Below are 22,366 nucleotides of genomic sequence, written 5' to 3'. Positions count from 1 at the left end.
AGTGCCTGGACAAAGTAGGGAGTTGAGTGCTCCCCAGAACTGTTTAGGTTAATTTGTCAAATAGATAAATCCCCCAACAGAATTCTGTTAAATACCTGTTTTCAGGAACTATTAGATGAAGATTGCTAGCAGCTCATAGCCTTTATAGTCTGTGCTGGACTGCCAACTGCATTGCCAAGAGTATGAGGGAAAGGCCTTTAGAAAAACATTGGTTTAAATTGGTGATGCTCGCTTCATTTTCACATGAATGAGATGTGTTTTGGTAAAGTTTCTTTCAGTCATATATAATCAAATGCTTTCACTGTAGAGAGTGAAAATATTTGTACTTTGTATTTCAGATGGACCACGGAAACTGTGACAACAAGAGAGACAATACGAGAATCACCAAGAATCGTTATTTCAACAGAAAGGGAGCCATCAAGGTACCTCTACAAACAGTATTCATTAAAGGATTTAACCTTCCAACAGTGAAGAGAACTTCAAATGTTATTCATTTCTATCGATAGGAGTCACAATAACAATAAAAATATGTCTTGTTCTGGTACCCGAAATGTCTTAACCAATGCAATTTCAGTTGTTATTCCTAACCTTCCAAGTGGAAACCCAAGTTAAAAATAGGAATGCAATTGAGTTACACAGCTTGAATCCCTGCAGATATTACAAGTAGCAACAGAAACAGCAATACCTGACTATATCCACTCCTCTCTTCCACTGTTGTGCTGGTCAGTAAACGTCTCTCACATACTGTTTTCTACTTTAGTTTTATTTTAATTTTTTTTTTATTTTTGTCAAGTTAGAAATTTAGAGAAACAAGACATTATGACCTGACCCTTACTTTTCCAACACTGGCATACCAAACCCTTTTGTGATTGATGAAAGAAGTAAAATGCTGGGATAAAACATTATATAATCTTCTACACCATTGTGTAGGCACTGTACTCCATGTAAGGCATATATAAGCAACCCAACCCCGCCCCCCCAAAAAATTATGCCATTCGCAAAACAAACTGCAGTGCAGTAGCAACTACTCTAAGTGTGGAAACCCATGGGAAACGACAATCCAACAGCACTGTGATTGGCAACAGAGACATACCTCTCCCATCTTAATATGCTTCGCAACAGAATATTAGCACAGTGATAAATAAATAAGTATGCTAATTGATTAATTAATTGATTAATTGATTAAATAAAAATAAAAACTCAATTGCATGGTATGAAAATATCTGCCAACAATGGAATTCCTCACAGTATAGGCAGACCTGCTACTACAACCTAACTTGTCCTGCCCCCACACACAGTGATGCTGTGAGATCCCACTGATTGGAGCTTGAACAGCACCAGAACTCATTATCATAATACATAATAAACTCTGGTCCATTGTCATGTCTAGAGGATGAAGTATATTTACAAATTACTCCCAACAAAGGCTTGAACATACTATAATATGATGTAGCTATATGTGTACTGTACTGCCCCAAGTAACTATATGTAACTATTTGGGAAAGTACAGTATATTGCATTAGGTGACATTGTCTAACATTTTTTTTTGTTTTTGCTGTGATACCTTACGACTAGTGTATATGTTTGTACACTACTGTTGTTATAGTGAATAACACATATTTAAGATTCCTTCCTAATGGGATGTCATATATTATGTAAATCCTTTATGCCTTGCATAACATCTATAATTTGTACAGTGGAAATTGCAAGAAAGACACAGCCAAGCTAGAGTCTTCATGGTGTAATACCTTAAACATTCTGTAGTGAAGGCCCATAGGATATATACAAATGACTTCTTAAGGACAGACCAGTGTTTCAGCTACATGGCAGTGTCAGTTACTGAAATCTTGTCAATTTTAATGTATTTATTTCATAATCAAGTAAATAACCTGGTCTATCACAGAACCTTTTCAGATATGACACAGGTGAGAAGGGCAGAGGTAATTTCAGCATATGTCGGGGGTTCAGAGTATCAAATTAACCAACACTTTTTTTGTTATTTATTTTGATATGTGGGAGGAAACCAGAATACCCAGACAAATTTGCAAAACTGCACATAGTGACAGGAGGTCAAGATTCAACGCAGGATCTTTAAGTTGTCAAGCAGAAGACTTAACCACAATGAGCCACCAACTAGCTATATGTGTGTACTAATTCTCATGAGAAAGACAAAATATTGCAGTGTGATAGATATAAGAATATACAGTGGGGCAGAATGTTTTTTTATCGGTGAGGGACTATGTGGGCATGCACCCCCAATTTTTAAATATATTTCCTTTGAGGCTGCACTGTTGCAGTGAAAAAGGAAAAAAATGTATTTCCATTTTTACATCTTGGTGCAAACTCAGAGTTACTACATGTAGAGATTGGGATTGAGGGATCACATCTTTTCCATAGGGTGGTACAAGGGTACAACCCCCTTCCAAAAATGCTTTTAAGCTGGCTTTTTGATAAATATGCAGAAGCCAGATGGGGCAATGGGAACTTGTCCTAAGTAAGTCAGGCATTAAATTCATATCACTCATTTGTCTTATGATGCATATGCATTATTTTGAAGCATGACCTCAAATGATGTCCTCTCCAGGTATATTTGTTTGTTAACCAAAACTACAATGCTGGTTTTATAGTGAAATATTTTAAACTTTGTCTTACAGCTGGACTACAGAGACTATAACAACAACAGAGTCAGTGAGAGAACAACCAAGAATCTCAATTTCAACAGCTACAGAGCCAACAAGGTACACTGTACCCACAGTACTGCTTCAAAATCAAAATGTTATTCTTAATAAGTTTTTTTTCCAGCTACATAACTCAGAATTCAGTAAATAGTTCCAGTACAGATGCTGCCAATAACACAAGTGGGATCTCAAGTTTGTTTGTTTTGCTTGTGTCTTTCGTCTTTTCCCGGTTAGGGGTCGCCACAGCGGAACTCCGGTCCGCTAATGATTGGCAGTTGATTTTTTACGTACCGGCTTGCCAGGCCTGATGCACAACCTTCAACGAAGGTATGCCCATTCACGCATGTCTCCACGCAGAAGACACTCTAGCTGAGAATCGAACCGGACAGCGTCTTACTGTGAGGCAACAACGCTACCGCAGCTAAAAAATAGCCTCATTTGTTCACTGATTATGTTACAATGTCATTTTCCTTGCTAAATTTAGTCAGAGACACAGTCCCTTTTAAATATAATGACCTATACCTACTGAAACAAAAATATAAAGTTTTCTACTCTAACTTTGCTGATATAAATCCATGCTGCTTTGTCTCCTATATTTCTCTGACTTCCAAATATTCTGATATTTTTCTTCAACATTTTTTGTATGGTTTTGCCTACATATGAAGTTAAGATGAACAAGTCAGTAGTGTCCAGATACTGTTTTTCTTGTCTTGAAAATGAACTACAACTTCCCTCTTGCACTCTTCAGAAACCCTACTGTCTTCTTATGGTGCAAATAATTATTGATTATTACTTGTTCGCTCTTCAGTCATCTAAGCATTCTTTTGTGAATCCCATTAGGGACAGCTGCCTTGTGCATTTTATTTATTTAAGCTCTTACTGAGTTCACCTCTGAGAAAAGAAAAGGGATCAGTCACTTTATTCTAAGTCCTGCTCCTGGATGAAGTTAGTGAATCTTTCTTCTTACCCTTCATGGATAGAAAGAAGTAATCATTTTAACAGCATTGCCTTTTCAGTACTCTGTTTTGTCACCCTCCCCCATCCTTTTTGTTAAGCTTCTTTTTCTTCCCTTTGCCTTTCTGTTTTATGTATCTACAAAATATTTTTGTTTTCTCTGTTAATATTTGTGAGAATACTACCTGTTCTATGTCTGAATTAGTCGAGACTTGCAGTGCTGCAATTAATACTGTGTGTATAGTATTGACTCCAAAGTTGAGTGACTTGGAGAAAAAAAATGATTTTTTTGTAATTTTGCTCGAGTCTATATTTGTGCAGCCTTGGTGTTACTGTTTTCTGGAAATATGGCGACAAGGGCCCTCTGTTGGGGTTGGCACATGTATGCAGCCATTGTGCATATAAATACACTTCTTGTTTTATTGATTGTTTTACATTGTTGTATGTATGTGATATTAAGGTATTTAGAGATTACATTTATGATACATTTGATGACATACTGAGTTTCAGCTATAAGAAACTTGATATCTCATTATGAACCTAAAACTGACTATCCTTTACTCAGTCTGGACTTTAATATTTCTCAATGCCCTTCCTATTCCTTTTGCTTTAATTATTATTACTACCTCTCTTCCGCCTTCTGTGTTTCATTTCATTTCCTAAGTACTATATCTGTTCCTCCAACCACTGAAGCTACTGCATTTGAGAACTACAGTCAGTTGTATTTTCCTTCGTTTAATTCATATACTTGCTTCCAAAGATCTTGTTGGTCCTGTGAGTGCAGTACTGATCTTCACCTATTGTTTCTCTAACCCTCCGTTATGGCTGTTTTCTATAGTATATCTGAGGCACTTCTCCATTTTGTTAAAGTCTTTTCTCCTGGAGTCTGGAACCTCACTTTTGTTTGGCAGAAAGTCGAATGAAGTCTCATTGTCAGTACATCTGGAGATGAAAGTGCTTTATATTTCACCAATAAATATGTTCTTCTGATTGAGTTTGGATCAGTAGTGCAGTTTCTGATTTTTGGTTTTTGTTTCCTGTATTTGCTTCACATCCTTTGAGCTATACACTAGAAATAAAACACTGTAATTCTGTACAAGTTAAGGGGATAATTCTGAACTCCATGAGGTTCCTATTTCAATTTTCTGGAAAAATCTGTGACACACACTTTTCAGGCCTATCTCCCAGGGCAGCTGCTCCAGTGATTCTGAGGACCGGTCCCCTGTCTCTTCCAGACGTCACATCAGGTGTTGATCTTGGTCTTTGCCTCTCCTTGGTCTCCTCTCAATATAAATGAATTTCCAGCAGAAGATGCTTCAGGCTCCTCTGATGTCCACTGTGACTCTCTTGTGATTCCCATCTATGATTAGTGCCAGAAGCATATTTAGCTACTACTAGTTGCTTGTGATGTATCATTAGCTGGACATACCTGTGGAAGACAGTGTGGAAGACAGCACAAGACTTTTGACGAAGAACATCTGGAGGAATGTGGCTTTTTTCCATCATGTTCCTGGAACCCACATTATTCCAAACGCTACTCCTGTTTATGATCATCAGAGGCAGTGCTGATGAATTTAAAGATCTCTGCATGGGCAAGCCAGCTAGTTCAATGATGGTGAGCTGGGGCCTGAGATAAGCTACTTTCACTCTTGCTCAGAGATGTGGCGACATACACCATATTTTCAAAAATACCTTTCTACAATTTGCAGTTATCTAGCATCTGGGTTTCTGTTCCTTGTTCTTTCTTATTTTGGGGTGCTTTAAGGATACATTACTATAATCTGTTGACTTCTTTATTTGCAGCATTTTGAAAACTTTATTTATTGTTTTAGTCCTCCGTTTATTAGAAGTAATTGACAGCTTCCTTGCTTGTTTTTTGAAAACTCAGCTTACCATAAAATAAGATCTATGTCTAATTCTACTAAAGCCCATCCATATAAAATCACACCTTGCTGCAGATTAACTGTGAAGCTGGGAAGTAAGAGGAAAATTACTCTGTACATTCCGTATTAAGGCAATGCATATGATATGTGCAAAAGACAAGAATGTCTTAACCATATCAGCAAAGTAGGTAGCATTGAGACCAAACTAATAAAGAATAACAAACCTTGGTACCGTTTTTATAAAAGCATCCTGCGCCTATCTCTATACAAAGATTCTCCACATTTAGCAGTCTGGTGTTTGGAAGGAGCTCTGCTGTTTATGAGGGCCTTAGTGAAACAAATGGACTAGACTCTCATCACTGATAGGAATTCCCTATGACCTTAGTAGTTCATCAGTGAAAAGATGAAGTCAAGGAAATCTTCAACTTTTTTTATAATACCTGTCATTTAGAGAGTAAAGCATAGCAACCTAACTATTCTGGTAAATGGCACTGTTGTAAAGATCCATGAGATGGGGAGCTGTCATCCTTCATGGGACCTTTATAATACTTTCCTACCTAAAAGTAAATATGCTTCTTGTGGGAGTCAGGAATTATAATATAACATTAGGAGTCCCATAAATGCTCCTTTAGGAGATGGTGTATGGCAGCTTTGATGGAGACCAACCTGTAAGCATGCCAGATGACTGAGTGATCAGCATGGTTCCCTGCACTTCTTCAGAGCTACAAAGAACTTCAAGTAAAAGCTTATCCCCATTTTGAAAAGATATACATATTCCAGTAACAATGTATGTGACTTCTCTCTAGTGCAAATTGCCAGATGTAGGAGATTAAATAACCCTAGAGGCAGTTAAGAAGGGTGCAGTGCAAAAGTCCTTGGCAGTATCCCCTCTTAGTGAGCTGTGTAATCTAGTGATTCTGACTGATATAACATCAGTTGGGCAGAAAATACAGAACCTGGCACTTACTAAATCACTACCAGTGAACTTTGACTGCAGATGAAAACATGCATTAGAGGAGTGATTGCCTCAGAGAATAATCTTTTGGCAGTTTGCACAGGATGTTCAGCAAGGGACCTTGAACAGGCAGGTTATCCTTTCATTTTAGGAATTTCACCCAGGCTGAATTTGAAGCTACACAGGGTTACATGACAAGCTATGATAACAGAATAGCCATTGCACTGAAGTGAACAATGTATCTCTCTTACTTGCTGGAGACTGATAATATCCTTAGATCATCCTAAACCAGGAGTATCTCCAAGTGGCCATTGTCATTTAGGTCAGATGATCAGGCCAATGACAATGGCAGTTATTTTCCTGGAGTTAGAGTCTGAAACTGTACTGATACATGTTATCCAATTGTTCCCATGTACTGACTCCTTCCCTTCTGACATGTTGGAGTCTTGTCTATTTAAGTCTCAGCACTCTCAGAATTATGCTGCCCCTCCTTCCTTCACCACTCTACATGCAGGCATCAGCCAGTTAATTACTGTAAGACTGAACTCTCCTATTGCAATCATTCACCCTTTTGTGACTTTCTCTTTATCTTGTTTGCTAGAGTGCCATCTGTACTTGTTGCATCATATGACCCATACATTTTTGCTACCTAAGAAAGCTCCTTTACCTCTCCTAAGGCCATCAAATCATACTTGGACTACTGGACATTGTATAGCACATACTGTCGCTTCTCTCACATACATTTCACCCTTAACCCTTTTCTTGTATCATGCCCAAAGACACTATAGACAGGTAGCAGAATGTGCTTGTACTTGTTGCATAATCCACTGTTAAAATTAGAAAAAATATATATATAGATATATAGTATGTGTGTACATACTTATATTCATTGAGACATCCATAGATCAACATTGCATATGTCAACTGCAAAACGTTGACAATGCCAACATAGGCACACTATCATGCGTGCATTGAAAAAGAACCTTGGTGCATGCAAAATTTCATTACAATAAAGTTCCACACACCCCCTGCTAATTATATATACTAACTATGAGATCACAATATTTAGGAAAGGGAATATTCCCCAACCCAGAGAACTGTGTGATCTCAAACATCTGTTGACCATCTGTTTAGATGACCACATGCAGTCGATTAGACAGATGTCAACCAAGGAGGATGATATAAATATTTGCCCCATCGACACACATTTTTTCAAATGCCATTTCTTTGACAGATGCAGGGCTGTGGTTTAATGTTGACAGATGGTGTGCAATGTCGAGCTAGGTAAGCAGAGCTGGTGGGGTAAAAGTGTTTGTGCATGTATTTGTGAGTTAGGGTTAGGGATCGGGGATGAGTGAAGAATAGGTGTTGCATGTTTGTGTGTGAGTTTGTGTATTTTAGGGCCAGAGTTAGGTTAGCAGATAGATACAGTGTTGTTTCTATGTGTTTTTTTGAATGTTTGTGTGTCCGTGTGTGTTGTGTGTCGTAGCAGTGTTAATCAAAGGTTTTTAACCCTGCCCTCTTTAGTAATGGGTGCTAACTCTAATCCTAGTGCTGCTCCTGTCCTCAACCCTAACCCCTACACCTTACCTTCATCAAAACCTTTTCATAACACTGCCACTATTCAGATGGATTTGAGGCTACTGTCGTGGGGGATTTTAGTGTTAATATCTGGAGAGGAAATAGTTTTTCTTTCTCAATATTATTTAATTCAATATTTTTTGTTTTTTGATATTGTGTATGTTCGAAATTTTTTTGTCCACAAGAAATATCAGAGTATTGTCCTCAACAGGCTCAGAATTGCTGGAAGTAAATCCATGGTATGGTGGTTAAAGAATGCGGGGACATGCCTACAGGTTGCATATCTCCAATCAAAAGCTGCCACTGCAAATGAAGCTACAGATTATATTACTACTTACATGACATGAAAGCTCATCACACAATTCACAGATTTAAACTGCTCAGTTACTAGATGTTAGGAAGGGATATATATCACAAATGATTACCAATAATAAACAGTTTTTCCTTGTATAAAAACAAGTTGTTCTGCTTTCTCTGTAAGGATCCACAGTTCCTAACAACATGATGATATATCCTTCATACAATCTATAGGTTAGGGATAGCCATTGTCTTACTGCTCAAAATAAAACACCATTACTAACAAATCATCAGCATACAGGTAGACTGATCTTGACTTCCATACAAACCCAGCAGCGACTGTGTGCCTCTTTCCACATTTCAAAAAAGTGCAGCCTTCTCTTTAAATGTGGGAGTAACTGTTTTTGAGTTCAGGTGGACAATTTCGTAACCCTTGCTTGGTAAGAATACCATACTCAGAGTTTGCCACATCAGGGGACTAATAATATACCCCATATCATGGCAAAATTGATGCTGATTATATTAGAAATGAGGCTGTGGGAATCTCCCCTACATAGTGGAGGTGAAGCCTTTTCCACATAAAATAATTTGCTGTTTATTTTTGCATTGGTTGAGTACTATTTCAGTTAACTGTTATTAACGAAATGGCATTTGACTTTTGTGCTGTTCATCATTTGACTGGAAGTTCTGCACTGTTTTAGATTTATGTATATATATATATATATATATATATATATATATATATATATATATATATCTGTATATATATCTCTGTCACTAAAGATAAAAGTGGTGCAAAAAGGTAAGTAAAAGAAATTGAAGGACGACAGGTCCTCTGTTACAGGTCCTGGAACATGGCAGCATCACAGTGGTACATATGCTGCTTGCTTTATTTTTTTCATCAGGGAATACTTAACAGTAACATACCTACTAGAGTGTATCACAATGGCCTGGAGGTAGCATACTATTAAAGAAGTGATAATATTATTGTTTCTGAGTCAATGTTCTTGTCTGTACCGATACTGTATACCTTTTACAGAGTATGTATTATTGTGTTCTCCAGCTTCTAACACAGTGCTTTCTTAAGTAATTTAGGTGTTGATCTAACACTGATATTATTATGGTTTGTTATGCCATTGTAATTCAGAATGGTGTATCTGAAGTGCTAATTTCTCAGTTTTCCTTTGAATATGGAATTTTTGAAGTACTACATTGACCCTGCAAGCAAACAAGTAAATATGAGACATTAAAAGTGTAATAAATCAACATTGTCTATATGCCGCATCAAACAAGTAAATTTAAAAGACAAGAAATTTGTAATAACATGCAGTATTGAAATGTTACAATAAAAATCATTGTTTACCTTGGAGGAATATATATATTCTATCTATCCTTATCTGTTTTCTATTACTAGGAAGCATGCTGCACATATTCTTTTTTTTTTTTTTTTGCTTTTTAACCCCTTTCCAAGATCTACCATCAGCCGCCTCCTGAGAAAAATCAGTCATTTTGTTTTCCAACCATCTTCCCTTATTCATATCATCCCATAGGTACCACACTTCCCAAAGTGGACTTTTTTCACCTGTGAGATAAAGACATTAGAATTCCATCACACAGCTCAGTGGGTCAGTTTTTTTCCTTTATCTTACTTTTCTCATCATAGCGACTCCCAAGTGTAATGTGCAGATATGGCCTGTGCTACTGGCTCATGGCTGCATGGTGACACATACAACCAGTAAGTGCAGTACTTTGCTTGATAGATCACATGATCATCTATCAGTATGCCACCTATTCACTGAAACTTTCTGCCTGACTTCCACCAGGTGGCACTCTAGTAATGAGACCTAGCCTCTGTCTTTCCCAAGGGATGAATGCCTCAGTTCTCTCCCTTGTAACTGTCTCTTTCGACTTGGCACATGGGCCTGCTAGTAGAAACTATGTCATCAAAGCTGCAGTCATGGTTCCACCCCTTTCTATCATTCATGCTGCCCATTTCTTGGCATCGATGGGGTAGTTTGTCATCCTTACTATATAAAATTTCAACTACAGAATAGTCAATATGAACTGTTCCTTACCTGAAGCTCCCTAGTACACATGGAAATCATAATATGCTTAACTTTTCAGGTTATCATGTCCAAAAGAAAAAGTGCAATAGGATCTTGCATGCAATTTTTTTAACTTAATTTATTCAGATGCCCTGTGTATATCTTTTTACAGTTGCAGAGTGTGATTATGCATAACGTTAAAAATTGAAAAAAGGCACTATAACATGAGAGTTGAATTAATTTGCATTTTACTTTGATTTCTAAATGGAAATGGATAATCTAAAAAAATACTGAACAAATTTCTGCATTGCCTCCGGCATACTCTGTTAAATTTTTTCACTGGTTGCCATGGCAGAAGCCAGCCCAGAAGGATAAATATGCTTCATACAGTTCAGTTGCTGGTGCTTTGTTTGCAGTATTGAACCATTTCCTGTTTTCCTCATGCGCAAAATACAGGAACCAACTTCATGCTGCCATTCAATCAAAGAAAGCAGGATACAGTCCAAAGAAGATGCTAAAAAGAATGCTTAGTTTTTTTTGCTTTAGCAAAATGTTTTGTGTATGAGAGTGCATGCGTGTGCGTGTGTGTGTGTGTGTGTGTGTGTGTGTGTGTGTGTGTGTGTGTGTGTGTGTGTGTGTGTGCGCGCGCGCGCGCACGTGTGCACTGACAGTTGTCACCTGTTTTCAGTTATATGAGACAATAAATGTTCTTTTTTTTAAGCAGTTTTGATTCAAACAACCAAAGAAGAACCATTGTTACAACCACAGAGACTCGTACTGAGTTACCTACCCCACCAGAAATGCCACAGTCAGAGCTCAAGAAGTAAGGAACTTTCACTTTGTATTGGCTATATACAGACAATGAAAGCTATAATGAGTATTACAGGCTGAAGAAGTGAGGAGACAGTGTAGTGCATAAGCAGTGTCTGTGATAAAGAATAACTGAATATAAGTATAATGCCATCTAAATGAAACTCACAGGAACAACAATTCTCCTCTGTGACAAGGTTTTGGTTCAGTAGCATTTGACTAACCAAAGAAGTCTGAGTTTACATCTAAAAGTATGGGGATGAAGCTTATTGGGATGAAGGGTTGCTACACTACGAAGAAAACACGTTTCGCTTTTGTTACAATAATTTGTACTAAGCAGTTAAGCAGATAGCATTGTTTTCACAGAGGAATCTTAATTATTGATTGTCAAGAGATCCATAAGCTGGTATCTAGAAATTAACAGATGGTGTAGAAGGACACGTGCAGTTAGAATTAAATGCAATTAAATGCAAAGCATTACTGATTTTAAGGTATTTATTATTTGTTTCATGTACTACTGGAAACAGAAGAAAACAAAGTAAAGGAGTGTGAAGTGTTTTACAGATTTGAAAGCCAGATAACACTTAGCACTGCCACATAGAGAGCCGCTGATCTGTGGTGGCTGGCACTGGCTGTTGCTATGCTCTACTATGAGTGTAGATCTTAACTAAAATGAGATGTCTTAAAAAAAGGTTAAGCACCTTTTTGACTTCAAAAAGGTGCTTAATAAGCATATCTTTGTTCTGAACTCAGAACATAACCACAGTGATCCGTGCACTACAGTTATTTTATTCAATAAGGTAAAACAAAGTTTACTACCCTCAATGATGTCAAGTTCAAATCGTTTCCTTAAATACGGACAGAATGTGCATGACTTTTAGATTGAAAGGCAATCAAAAATCAAAGGATACTGATCCTAAATAATTTATTACAGACAATTTAGTTTATGACAGGAATAACAAATATGTTTAATTGATTCTTAATGATTTATATTGCAGTCACAAGTAGAGCAATCTAAAATTGTCAGATTAATAATTAAATCCAATGGATTAAGTATAAAATATAGAATTAGACATGAGCTAAATATCTTTCATGTCATCTGAATCTCATTTATGACAAATTAAATGTGTTGCAGCATGCCATTTGCAGTTTAGTCCAATTGGACTTTATAACATCAATATCAGAATTGCAAACAAATGTCCACACAATAGCATGACATTGCCACTGGGTAAATCAGTACATATGAAAGTCTGTGTAGTGGACTTACCTGCATTGTGTTAACATCTGGGAAGTTTTTTTTAGCAGGGTAAATTTTAAATTGTCACATTTATAGCTGTTAGAAACTTGTAAAATAAGCAGAAAAGACTGTTATTAGTGTGGAAAATGGCTTAATACTGAAAACATAATTAGGTTAGCTATGCAAAGTAAGCAGAAACATTTGCTGAAGCCAATTTGTTATAAAATATCGATGACATCAGAATTAAGCAGAAGGCTTGTTGGCACCACTGAGAGGCAACTGGCAATGGAAGATTTGCATGTAAAAGATAAGACTCCTAGAAAGATTATGATAGGGTATCACAAGGTTTATAGATGAGTGGTCAGCATATCTTTTAAATATCCAGAATTTTGCAGTGTCTCTCTGGTTTTACCATTTATTTTCATCCTGTCCCTCATGAAATAATTTTGATTTTCTGGTAAATCACAGAGGGTTACAGTCAGTCAGTAACAGCAAAGTTTTGATTACTTATTGTGCAGAAAAATGAGGCGATCTCTGTTTGACTTACAAAGCCATGTCTGACCCAGCTCTGTTAGAACTGCTACATCTAAATAAATCCTAATCCCTCTACACCACACACTCCAGAGACCTCAACCTCATTACCACAATCAACAGAACATGCTAGAGGGACAGGTTCATAACCCAGAGACTGCCCATGCTATGGAACAGACTTCCCATACATGTCAAGCAGAGCACCTCACTGACCCTCTTCAAGAGAAATCTTGATGAGTGGATGGGAAATAGAAAATTCACCCCAGGGATCACTCCAGTGGCTTTACTCGACAGAGGCAGTGGGAGCTATGGTCGGGTGGCACTATTTCAGGGTAATCCTATGGACTAAGCTTGTAATGGCCCCAGGGCCATTAGCCTAGTACACACCTATTAACCTATGAACTAGGGAGAAAGGGAAGGTTTATTTACACAATACTGATGTGACCATGGAACAAGTATGAATTAGTAGACAGAGCAAACTGTGCCATCCATAGCACTGTATCACAAATAAAAGTAATATTTCTTCTTATGGTACTATTTAAGAAATGTATGGGATAGCTAAATGAATTATAATCAAGAAGTAATGGCGATTAATGGAAAAAATATATGAAATGAACACAGTTTTTAAATACATCTTTAACTTTATGTTGACCGATGCTAGTAAATATACATCTTCCAGTAATAATACAATATATATATTTTGTCAGTGTACTATGTGGAAGGTATGAGAAGGACACCATTGTGAAAAGATGTATATGAAGTGGGCACCACTGAACAAAAATGAACATTTTGATGAAAGCTGATTACACTCATTGTGACAAAGTTATATAAAACAATGATGATGGTAAACCAGTTACTGTTACTTTCTTTAATGTTGTACATACATACTTGTTCACTGCACGGCTGGATTGTTTGTATATGTAAACTTTCATTTATAAAAATGTAATAAGAATAAGTTTACTTTAAAAAAAATGTTGATGTAAAGAATATACCCCCTGTACGTCCCTAACTAATTAACTCTGAGGTCACCAAACTTGTATACGTGACATACGTTAATGACATGTTATCTGTTCCATCTCCATTCCCTAATGAATAGGCTTTGGCCAAAACAGACTGCAATGCAGTTACCAGTAGCCTTATTCTTTTCAGCTTACTATATCTGGTGACCTTGCTGTCTGGTTTTCACCTTGGAAATTCTCACAGGCTCACCATCACCAGAAAAGGTTTATAGTATGAAAAGGCAAGCTTTTAGTAAAGTGATTGGTAATTCTGAGAAGACCAGCATTTGGGAAGCACTGTGGAGGATAATTGGCAGGAAGGATATAACAAAGCAGGTAGCGTTATTAAAATAGTCATGGTGATGATTTTTTTACCAGTAAGATTTTACATTGTCCTGCTGTTTTGATTTGTTGAATGTGTGGTACATGAATCTGATAAGCTTTCAGACAAGGTGATAATGGTTTAGGCAAAAGTTACAGCAGTCTATATAGAGAACCAAATGGTTGGAACTGAACTCTTTACACATTGTTCTCATTCATTATTAATCTCTTTTTCTGTTCTTGCATGCTTTTTAGAGGCCTGGTACTTGTGAAGCAGTACGTTAACACCTCTGAACGGTCCTCAGTCCCATCACAATACAGCAAGTAAGCATAATTGAAAAAGCATGCTAAATCTGAAATAACGTAGGCTGGCAATATGATTTTTGTTACAGGATGAAAGGTACATTGCAATGAAAACATAACTGTATTGCTTCAACATGGCATTACTATAGCCAACATGCATTCAGATGGTCCTGTAGTAGATAAATACATTATGAAAACCTGCACAGAATAATACTGATGAAGAATGAGGAAGTTACCAGTCTTTACTAACTTGTTTAACTTTAGTGTATCATGACAATGACTGTAGCAGTCTCAGAATTCCTGCTGTATTTAACATGTGCTGGTTTTGTTTTGTGAGTCTATACTAATTTCTAAAAAAATAAATCCATTTTAGCTAGCAAACAGAACTGTTTTCTTGCAAAAATGCTGAGGTATACTCTATGAGTTTTTGTTATTATCCTGACTCAATGCAGTCCATGTCCCAGTTAAAGTTTTTTTGTTTTTATTGTTGGTCAACCCCAATGTCACTGATTTTAGGTTTCCCCACTGACTTCTCCCAATGATCTGTCTCCTTTTAGATTCCTTCAACCATTTCCCCTGCATGATAGGCTATAAGGACGTCATCAGGCACTGTAAAGTCAGGTGAGGCAGATGAGTAGGTATCATACTGTGGCTCCATAGTACAGCTTTCTTTTCCTTTGACTCTAACACATCAAACATTAGGCTGGATTGGATCAATTAGGAGTGACCTGAAGTCGTGCCGACCCCTGACCCTTAGTGTAGCCTGCATTCTTCAACTCTCCCACTCACAGTCTGGAAGTCTCACCCACCTCAGCTGTAGCCTGCAATAGGGCTTATTGAGATCTTCACCCAGCATATACCTAACCCCCATGATAGGCATGCCCATCCTCCATACTTGAACCATCAGGAGTCTGAGCTACTGATCAAACTTAGATTACCTGGGCTGTTTTCAGGGATTTATTTCTCAGTTCCACTGACACAGACACTTTAAAACATACAGTCAAAAGATCCCAAACTAGGCAAGAGACTGCATAAATGAAGTCAACAGAGACTACAATACAGCAAATAAACCAATGAAAACTGGACCTCAACACCAGAAAACTGTATAAAAAATAAGTATTTAATAGTAACAAATCACATGCAAAGTTTTCAGGATATGTCTCCATTTCAGTGCTTTGAGCATTTCTGATAAGTATTGAAAAAGGAAAGTTTTTGTTTGTTTATTTACTTTAAAAGATACATCATACAATTGCTCCCTACCAGGTAGCCGGTCGATTGCTCTTGATTACAGGGCCAGAAGCCATGCCTCCTACTTTCAGATGGTCAGGTGGGAGAGGTAGTGTAGTGGTTCATGGCAAAATCTTGAATTTTGGGTTGCTATTGGCATACCACTGCAACCCTGATAAGGCCAGGATGCTGTGCCATCCCAATACCACACTCTTAAGTAACTGGCTGAATGATGAAAGCATCTTAGACTTATATTAGCAGTAGTGTATGCTTAAATTGCCTACTTTGGTACAGTGCACACAGTGGGCTGGCAAAGGGTCAGAGTTTAGAGCTAAAACCATTCAGGCTTCCAGGCTAGCTATGGTTTCCAAGTCCTACCATATATACCAATAGAGACTATCATTCTAGTTAGAGTCAAGGCAATGAGGGGGGGGGGGAACAAGGATGTCTAGTACCAAGCTGAAACCTGAGTTGATGATAAAATACTTTAAAACAAAAATAAATGTTTCCCACAAACAGGGGAAATGTCTGCCCTGTGGTTCACAGTCATTGAGGAGATTATTTTGGCAGAACTCCATACACTAACATTATAATTCCATATTTTGTGGCTATATCAAAATTGGCAAAGCTCTGCGCAGGTGAAACCACATGGTATCTCTCCACCCTGTCTCCTTATTCCGGAGTTCTGATGCATTTCTGGATGCCTACTGGCTAAGTATGGTCAGATATGCCTGATGTAAACTCACAGCTTAGTCCTCATGTCTTATTGAGAGGCAAAGAAAAAGGTAAGATAGAAATGTTCAGAAAAGAATGGCACATAGGAATCTTACAGCATCAATGTTTTCTATATTGCAGACTGAAATGGCACAGTGAAAGTGCTGCCATTCATAGAGTATAGCATTAAACACGTGTGTGTGTGTGTGTGTGTGTGTGTGTGTGTGTGTGTGTGTGTGTGTGTGTGTGTGTGTGTGTGTGTGTGTGTGTGTGTGTGTGTATGTAAACATATATGTGGATTTGAAAGATTAGGCATGGGTTCCAAGCAAGAATGGGTAGATGGTCCTGTATTTAGCAAATAAGATGAATATTCTAATGTTTCATCCAATACCTTCTAGTTTTGTTATATGTTTTAAAAGGACTGCATTTTCATGATTATTTAATCTCATATTTCTTCTCTTAGAAACATATATGATCTCAGGCCCTGCAATATAGACTCATAACTTTTATAATCGTGCCCATACCCTCACTTGCCTGTGTCTGTGCCTTCTTTATTCTGTCTTCATGAATGAAAGTGTCTACCACCTCACTGCATGTGCATCCAAACCGATATTTTGTGGAGCAATTATGCTTCAGCTTTTCCTGCTGTTGTTTGCCTGGTAGACAGATCTTGATTAACCGTTCTATATTTTTAGTATTGTCCAGCCAGAAAGTCCATTTCATGTTTTCTGTACATTAGAGCCCAGCATCAAATTTATATTATTTTATTTCAGATCTATTTTGTCTCACATGACTTGCCTATTTTCTGATTTTTGTCAAGGATTCTGTAATTCCTGTCCATACTAATTTATATCCATTGATGTGTCAGCTGTGTTATTTTTATTTAAAATGACTGGCAAAGAGTAAAACCCTACCTTTCATTTACTAGGAGAGTGTAACAAAGTTCTGCTTTTATAGAAAAGGATATACTTTGGATTAAGAGACTCCCCAGACTCTGGAATAGACTGCCCATACATGTCAAGCAGAGCGCCTCTTTGGCCCTCTTCAAAAGGAACCTTGATGATTGGATGGGAGAAAGAAAATTCACCCCGGGGATCACGTCAGTCACCCTGCTAGACAGGGGTCCAGGAAAGTAAATAGTGTGGGAAGAAATAGCCAGGGAATTGTTATGGTTAGGCTTGTATAGGCCCTGTGGCCGATAGCCTACTACCGACCTATGAAACTATGAACCTATGAATTACAGCTGCTGACCATTGGAGGGGGGGGGTCACAGCAATGGGCCTTTCTTGTATCTCACACCCGTATTAAGTAAGCAGCTGTGAAACCATCCTATTTTATTATGCTTTATACTAAATATTTTAACATCAAGCTGTAAAGACTTCATACAATAATGTGTTATTCATTTCCTATCTTTTCCCTTGCAGTCGACACTCAATGGACTTCTCTGACCTTATTTCAAAGGACTCCCAGAGTAATGTCTTTAGCAGTCTCCCAAGGAACTTTGAAAGGTAAGCAACAAGGCTATAATGTTCTCTTTAAAAAAGGAGGGTAGACTGGTATTGATAAGTAGCATTTTTTGCAGAGGGGACAACTAACAAGTACAGTTATCTACTTTAATAACACAAAGTAAAATTTAAAAATCAGAACCATGGTTCCATAGGATAGGAAAGAAGAATCTACTCCAACTCACACACAACTTTTTATTGAAAAGTTAAGCGTTTTCATTCCTACTCTTTTTCAGAACCTCTTCAGAACTAATCAAAACCATTAAAAAACAGTTTATATAATACATTGCCAGCAACATATGACTCAAAACAACCAATAACATGATATTACATAATAACAATTAACTAATGTTAAAATGTCTTAATCTTAAAATCGAACTTATAGAATAAGAGCCATTGAGGCCAGAATAACTTGTAGCATTCAATTTTAACTGCCGTTTTAACTCACAGGCTTCTAAATGTTCATCTGAATATAATCCACTCCTGTGGGTCCTGTTCAATTTGTTCTATAATAAAAAAAAAATGGAAATTTATGTGTAGGAAAATATGCCACATTTATATAAAGCATTGTTTTTTTTTTTCTTTTTAATATCCAGCAAATGTTCATATACCCTGTACTTAAAAGCTCTAGATATCTTGCCTATATAATAAGCAGGACACTCCAAGCACTGAGATACCTATACTACATTTTGAGTATTACAATTAAAATGTCCCTTAATCTGATATTTTCTTCCTCTAATGCTGAAACTATCAAAGCAAAGAATATGGGGACATTGGGAACAAGAACCACATTTCTTCATTTCTTTCTTCTTACTAAAATAATCTTGTTCCTGACATTTATATTCTAAATATTATTTGAAGGCTCTATCCCTTCTAAAAACAATCAGTGGTTTGTCTCCTATTATATTTAACAATTCTGTGTCAGTAAAAATAAATTCCAATTTCTTACAATGGATCCTACTATGGCTTTATTGTCCAGTGTATAGGTAGAAATAAAACTCTTCCTATTTTTGTCAAACTGGACTTCTCTATCAACATTAACTATAGAGTGAGAAACCCTAGCCTGATCATATGATAACAAAGAAAGATAAAACCCTGACTGTCTTTTTGTCAAAACCTCACCTCTGATAGCTAGAACAAAAATCCAAAGGATATTGTCTTCTGAAAAACATATCCTTAAGTATACTCCATTCATTAACAAAACTGAAATCATTCTAGCTTCACTAAAGATTTCTTTTGATACAATGGATGCCAGCTTGTAAAATGGAGATAAGTATTAGAAAAAGTAGGTTTGCGATAAATGGTGGAAGTAAATCTGTTGTTCTCAATGTCATTTTTATAGATGAGCATTTAGAAGCCTGTGAGTTAAAATGGCAGTTAAAATTGAATGCTACAAGTTATCCTGGCCTCAATGGCTGTTGTCCTATAAATTTGATTTTATAATTAAGACATTTTAACATTGGTTAATTATTATATATTGTCATATTATTGGTTGTTCTGAGTCATGTTTTGCTGGCAATGCATTATATAAACTGTTTTTTAATGGTTTTGATTAGTTCTGAAGAAGTTCCGAAAAAGAGTAGGAACAAAAACGCTTAACTGTTCAATAAACATTTGTGTGCGAGTTGGCATGGATTCTCCTTCCCTATCTTGTGGAAGTACGGTTCTAAGTTTGTGTTCTGTTCTTTTTGACAAAATTTAAAAATCATCTCGTATGTTAACATTCCATTGAATTAATATAGAATCAGAATCAGCCATTGTATCAAGTGTCAGTTATATCAGTTCTGTTCATAATACGTTTTTGGCATGCTTCAGCTAACCATGTTAACAGCTATTGCAAAGCAGACTTTAAGTCACAGTACATCACTCGTAGACTGAAGATTCCTGCAGCATCACAGTTCTATTCATGCAAAATATTCGGGTCTATATTACGCAATCAAATACACTTTTCTTCGAACGTGTAATATTCGAACCCAAAACATCGAAAACACTAAACTGCAAACTGCCACATCTGCAAATTTTTTCCTAGGGAAAAAATTCATGAGGCTGCAAACAACACAAACTTCACAATCCTAATCAAGTGCAAACTAAGCTGTACTGTACCTCATACCATACACATACTGTGAAGGGTTATACAATTATATCTGTATAATGACAGGCATTGCATACATTAAAGCTCGTCCAAAACAGCATAGCTAAAACAGCATATATATAGCATGTATAGTACAGCTTAGTCTGTATGGTTTATTTCATACACATGCATGTTCGAATGGCTTTCATTTATTATGTTCATTTTGGGCGTTAAATGGAAGTCCTAAATTATATTCGGTATTTTTTATTTTGTGTTTACTGTTGTTGGCTAGGATGCCACATTTTTTCTAACTACAAATTTCAAGTTTAGTTCTGGCCATCATGGTTTTTAATAACAGTCGTATGGATGGTAAGAATTAGTAGGTTTTTGAAGGTTGGTGTTGATGTTTTTAGATTAACATATAGAGTTTTAAATAATGTGTATTTTTTAATTAAACATATATTGCACATTGTTATGTTAAAGTCCACAATAATACTGACAATTCTGATTGTATTCATTAGTAGTCAGTGTGCTATAAGGCTGGAATTTTGACCATTATGGTTATTTTAATGGTCTAATGCTGTGTTGCTTTAATTTTTAAATGCTTGCATGACATCATGAGGCTCAATGTTTTAAATTTGGTAGCCTAGTTTTCAAATGTACTTTTAAAAGTGTGTTTCATGGTAAAAAGGTTTTTGTCTGAAGAAGCTGGAGAATTTTCTACCAGCGAAAGTGCTTACAATAAATGTGTTTATAACAATTTGTGGTTGTTTATTGGAGTGGACTGAGAGCCTACAGCCTGTGGTTTTTCGACTTAGTTAACCCAAGTTTGAACAGTGGCTCCAGCACTTGCTGAGAATGGCATGAGGAATGGAAGGAATGACATGACTATGTCATCTCATCTGCCTCTTTGGGGGAGGGTGTAGGGTGCATGACTGGGGTGATCATTCCCATTGTAGAAAAGTCAACTGAGATTGCAAGTCCTACATGAGTGCTGGATTTAAGGGGAGGGGGAAGAGCAGTCTTAAGGTGCCATTCACTTGTGGAAGTAGTGATACAGCTCTGTTTATGCCCATTGCATACCAAAGCCTGGGCAGACTACTGGGCAGGGGGCAATGGGAGCTAAAAAGCAGACATTGAATGGTGATGGCTTCAATTTCCACTGTTCATCTTTCATCCCAGGAGGATGAATGGTCCTTAAGGCTGTTACTTCATAGGGAATAAAAGAAAAGCATGGCACAGGAGCAGGGAGAAGAGCCTGATTTCTACTGAGGCAGGAAGCAAAGGCTAAACAAAAAAATTCTGTTCGTACTGCATGAATGACTCATCTCAGTAATGATCAATGCATCCTGCTTCTTATTCCATTTCTACCCTCACATACATACTTCCTTCTTATTTTTAGAGCTGTATTGAATGTTGTTGTTGTTGTGTCTTTCGGCTTTTCCTGGTTAGGGGTTGCCACAGCGGAACTCCGGTCCGCTAATGATTGGCAGTAGATTTTTACATGCCGAGTTGCTAGCTCTGACGCACAACCTTCAACGAAGGTATGCCCATTCATGCATGTCTCCACGCAGAAGACGCTCTAGCTGAGAATCGAACCGGACAGCATTTTACTGAGAGGCGACAATGCTACTGCAGCACCACCACCGCAGTATAACGTTATGATTCTAATCTTCCTCCTGTCTGGCTACTCATGGCAATTTATATAGGTCCTTATTTTATCCTTCTCAGCTGTTACTTATTATTCCCCTCACTCCTGTGGCTTTACCATATAAGCACATCTTTCTGTTCAGTCAATCTGTGATACCAGAAATGAACAAGCCATATCATATTGTTCAGGTGAGGTTTCAGAAAGGAATAGGCCTCAGAATGACTCCCTGGAGCTGAGCATAAGTCACTTGGTTGTTAAAAAAAAAATCACTTGCCTTACTGTTAAACTTGTCTCCTCTAACTTGTATAGCCTTCTTGTGACCAGCCACTACTTCTCCAAGGCTATATATCAGTCTGTCATTTAATGCTCAGTAGAAAGCTTTTCTAAACTCTGGATTAAGCCAAGCCACTAAAATAACTTCATTAACCTTATGACTTGCTCAGCTGTAATACTGTAACACACTGATTTGGCATGAGTTTACATCTACAGAAGTGTGGTAACTTGAGTCACTGTGATAATTAAAAAAAAAAAGAAGCAAGTACTTGCTTCTTCAAGGGCTTAGGTGTCACTTATCTCTGAAAAGAAATCAGTCTCACAACCATCTT

At 37.2% G+C, this 22,366-nt stretch overlaps 1 protein-coding gene across 10 annotated transcripts in view; it reads left to right on the top strand.

Moving 5' to 3' along the window:
* The window catches only part of LOC122790166 (serine-rich adhesin for platelets-like), a 475,884-nt gene that overhangs the window by 379,224 nt on the left and 74,294 nt on the right, over nt 1-22,366 (top strand). For 9 of the 10 annotated variants that reach the window (XM_044057773.1, XM_044057769.1, XM_044057768.1 and 6 more), the window contains 5 exons: nt 339-422; nt 2,655-2,738; nt 11,115-11,216; nt 14,546-14,614; nt 17,959-18,042. In XM_044057773.1, coding sequence (XP_043913708.1) covers nt 339-422; nt 2,655-2,738; nt 11,115-11,216; nt 14,546-14,614; nt 17,959-18,042 — 423 coding nt within the window. The remainder of the gene's footprint in view (nt 1-338; nt 423-2,654; nt 2,739-11,114; nt 11,217-14,545; nt 14,615-17,958; nt 18,043-22,366) is intronic. The other variant, XM_044057763.1, reaches the window with a different exon arrangement.

The sequence above is a fragment of the Protopterus annectens genome, chromosome 15.part0 (genome assembly GCF_019279795.1).
Source record: "Protopterus annectens isolate FY-2018-M chromosome 15.part0, PAN1.0, whole genome shotgun sequence".
Lineage (NCBI taxonomy): Eukaryota > Metazoa > Chordata > Ceratodontiformes > Protopteridae > Protopterus > Protopterus annectens.
This window is presented reverse-complemented; position numbering and strand designations above follow the sequence as displayed.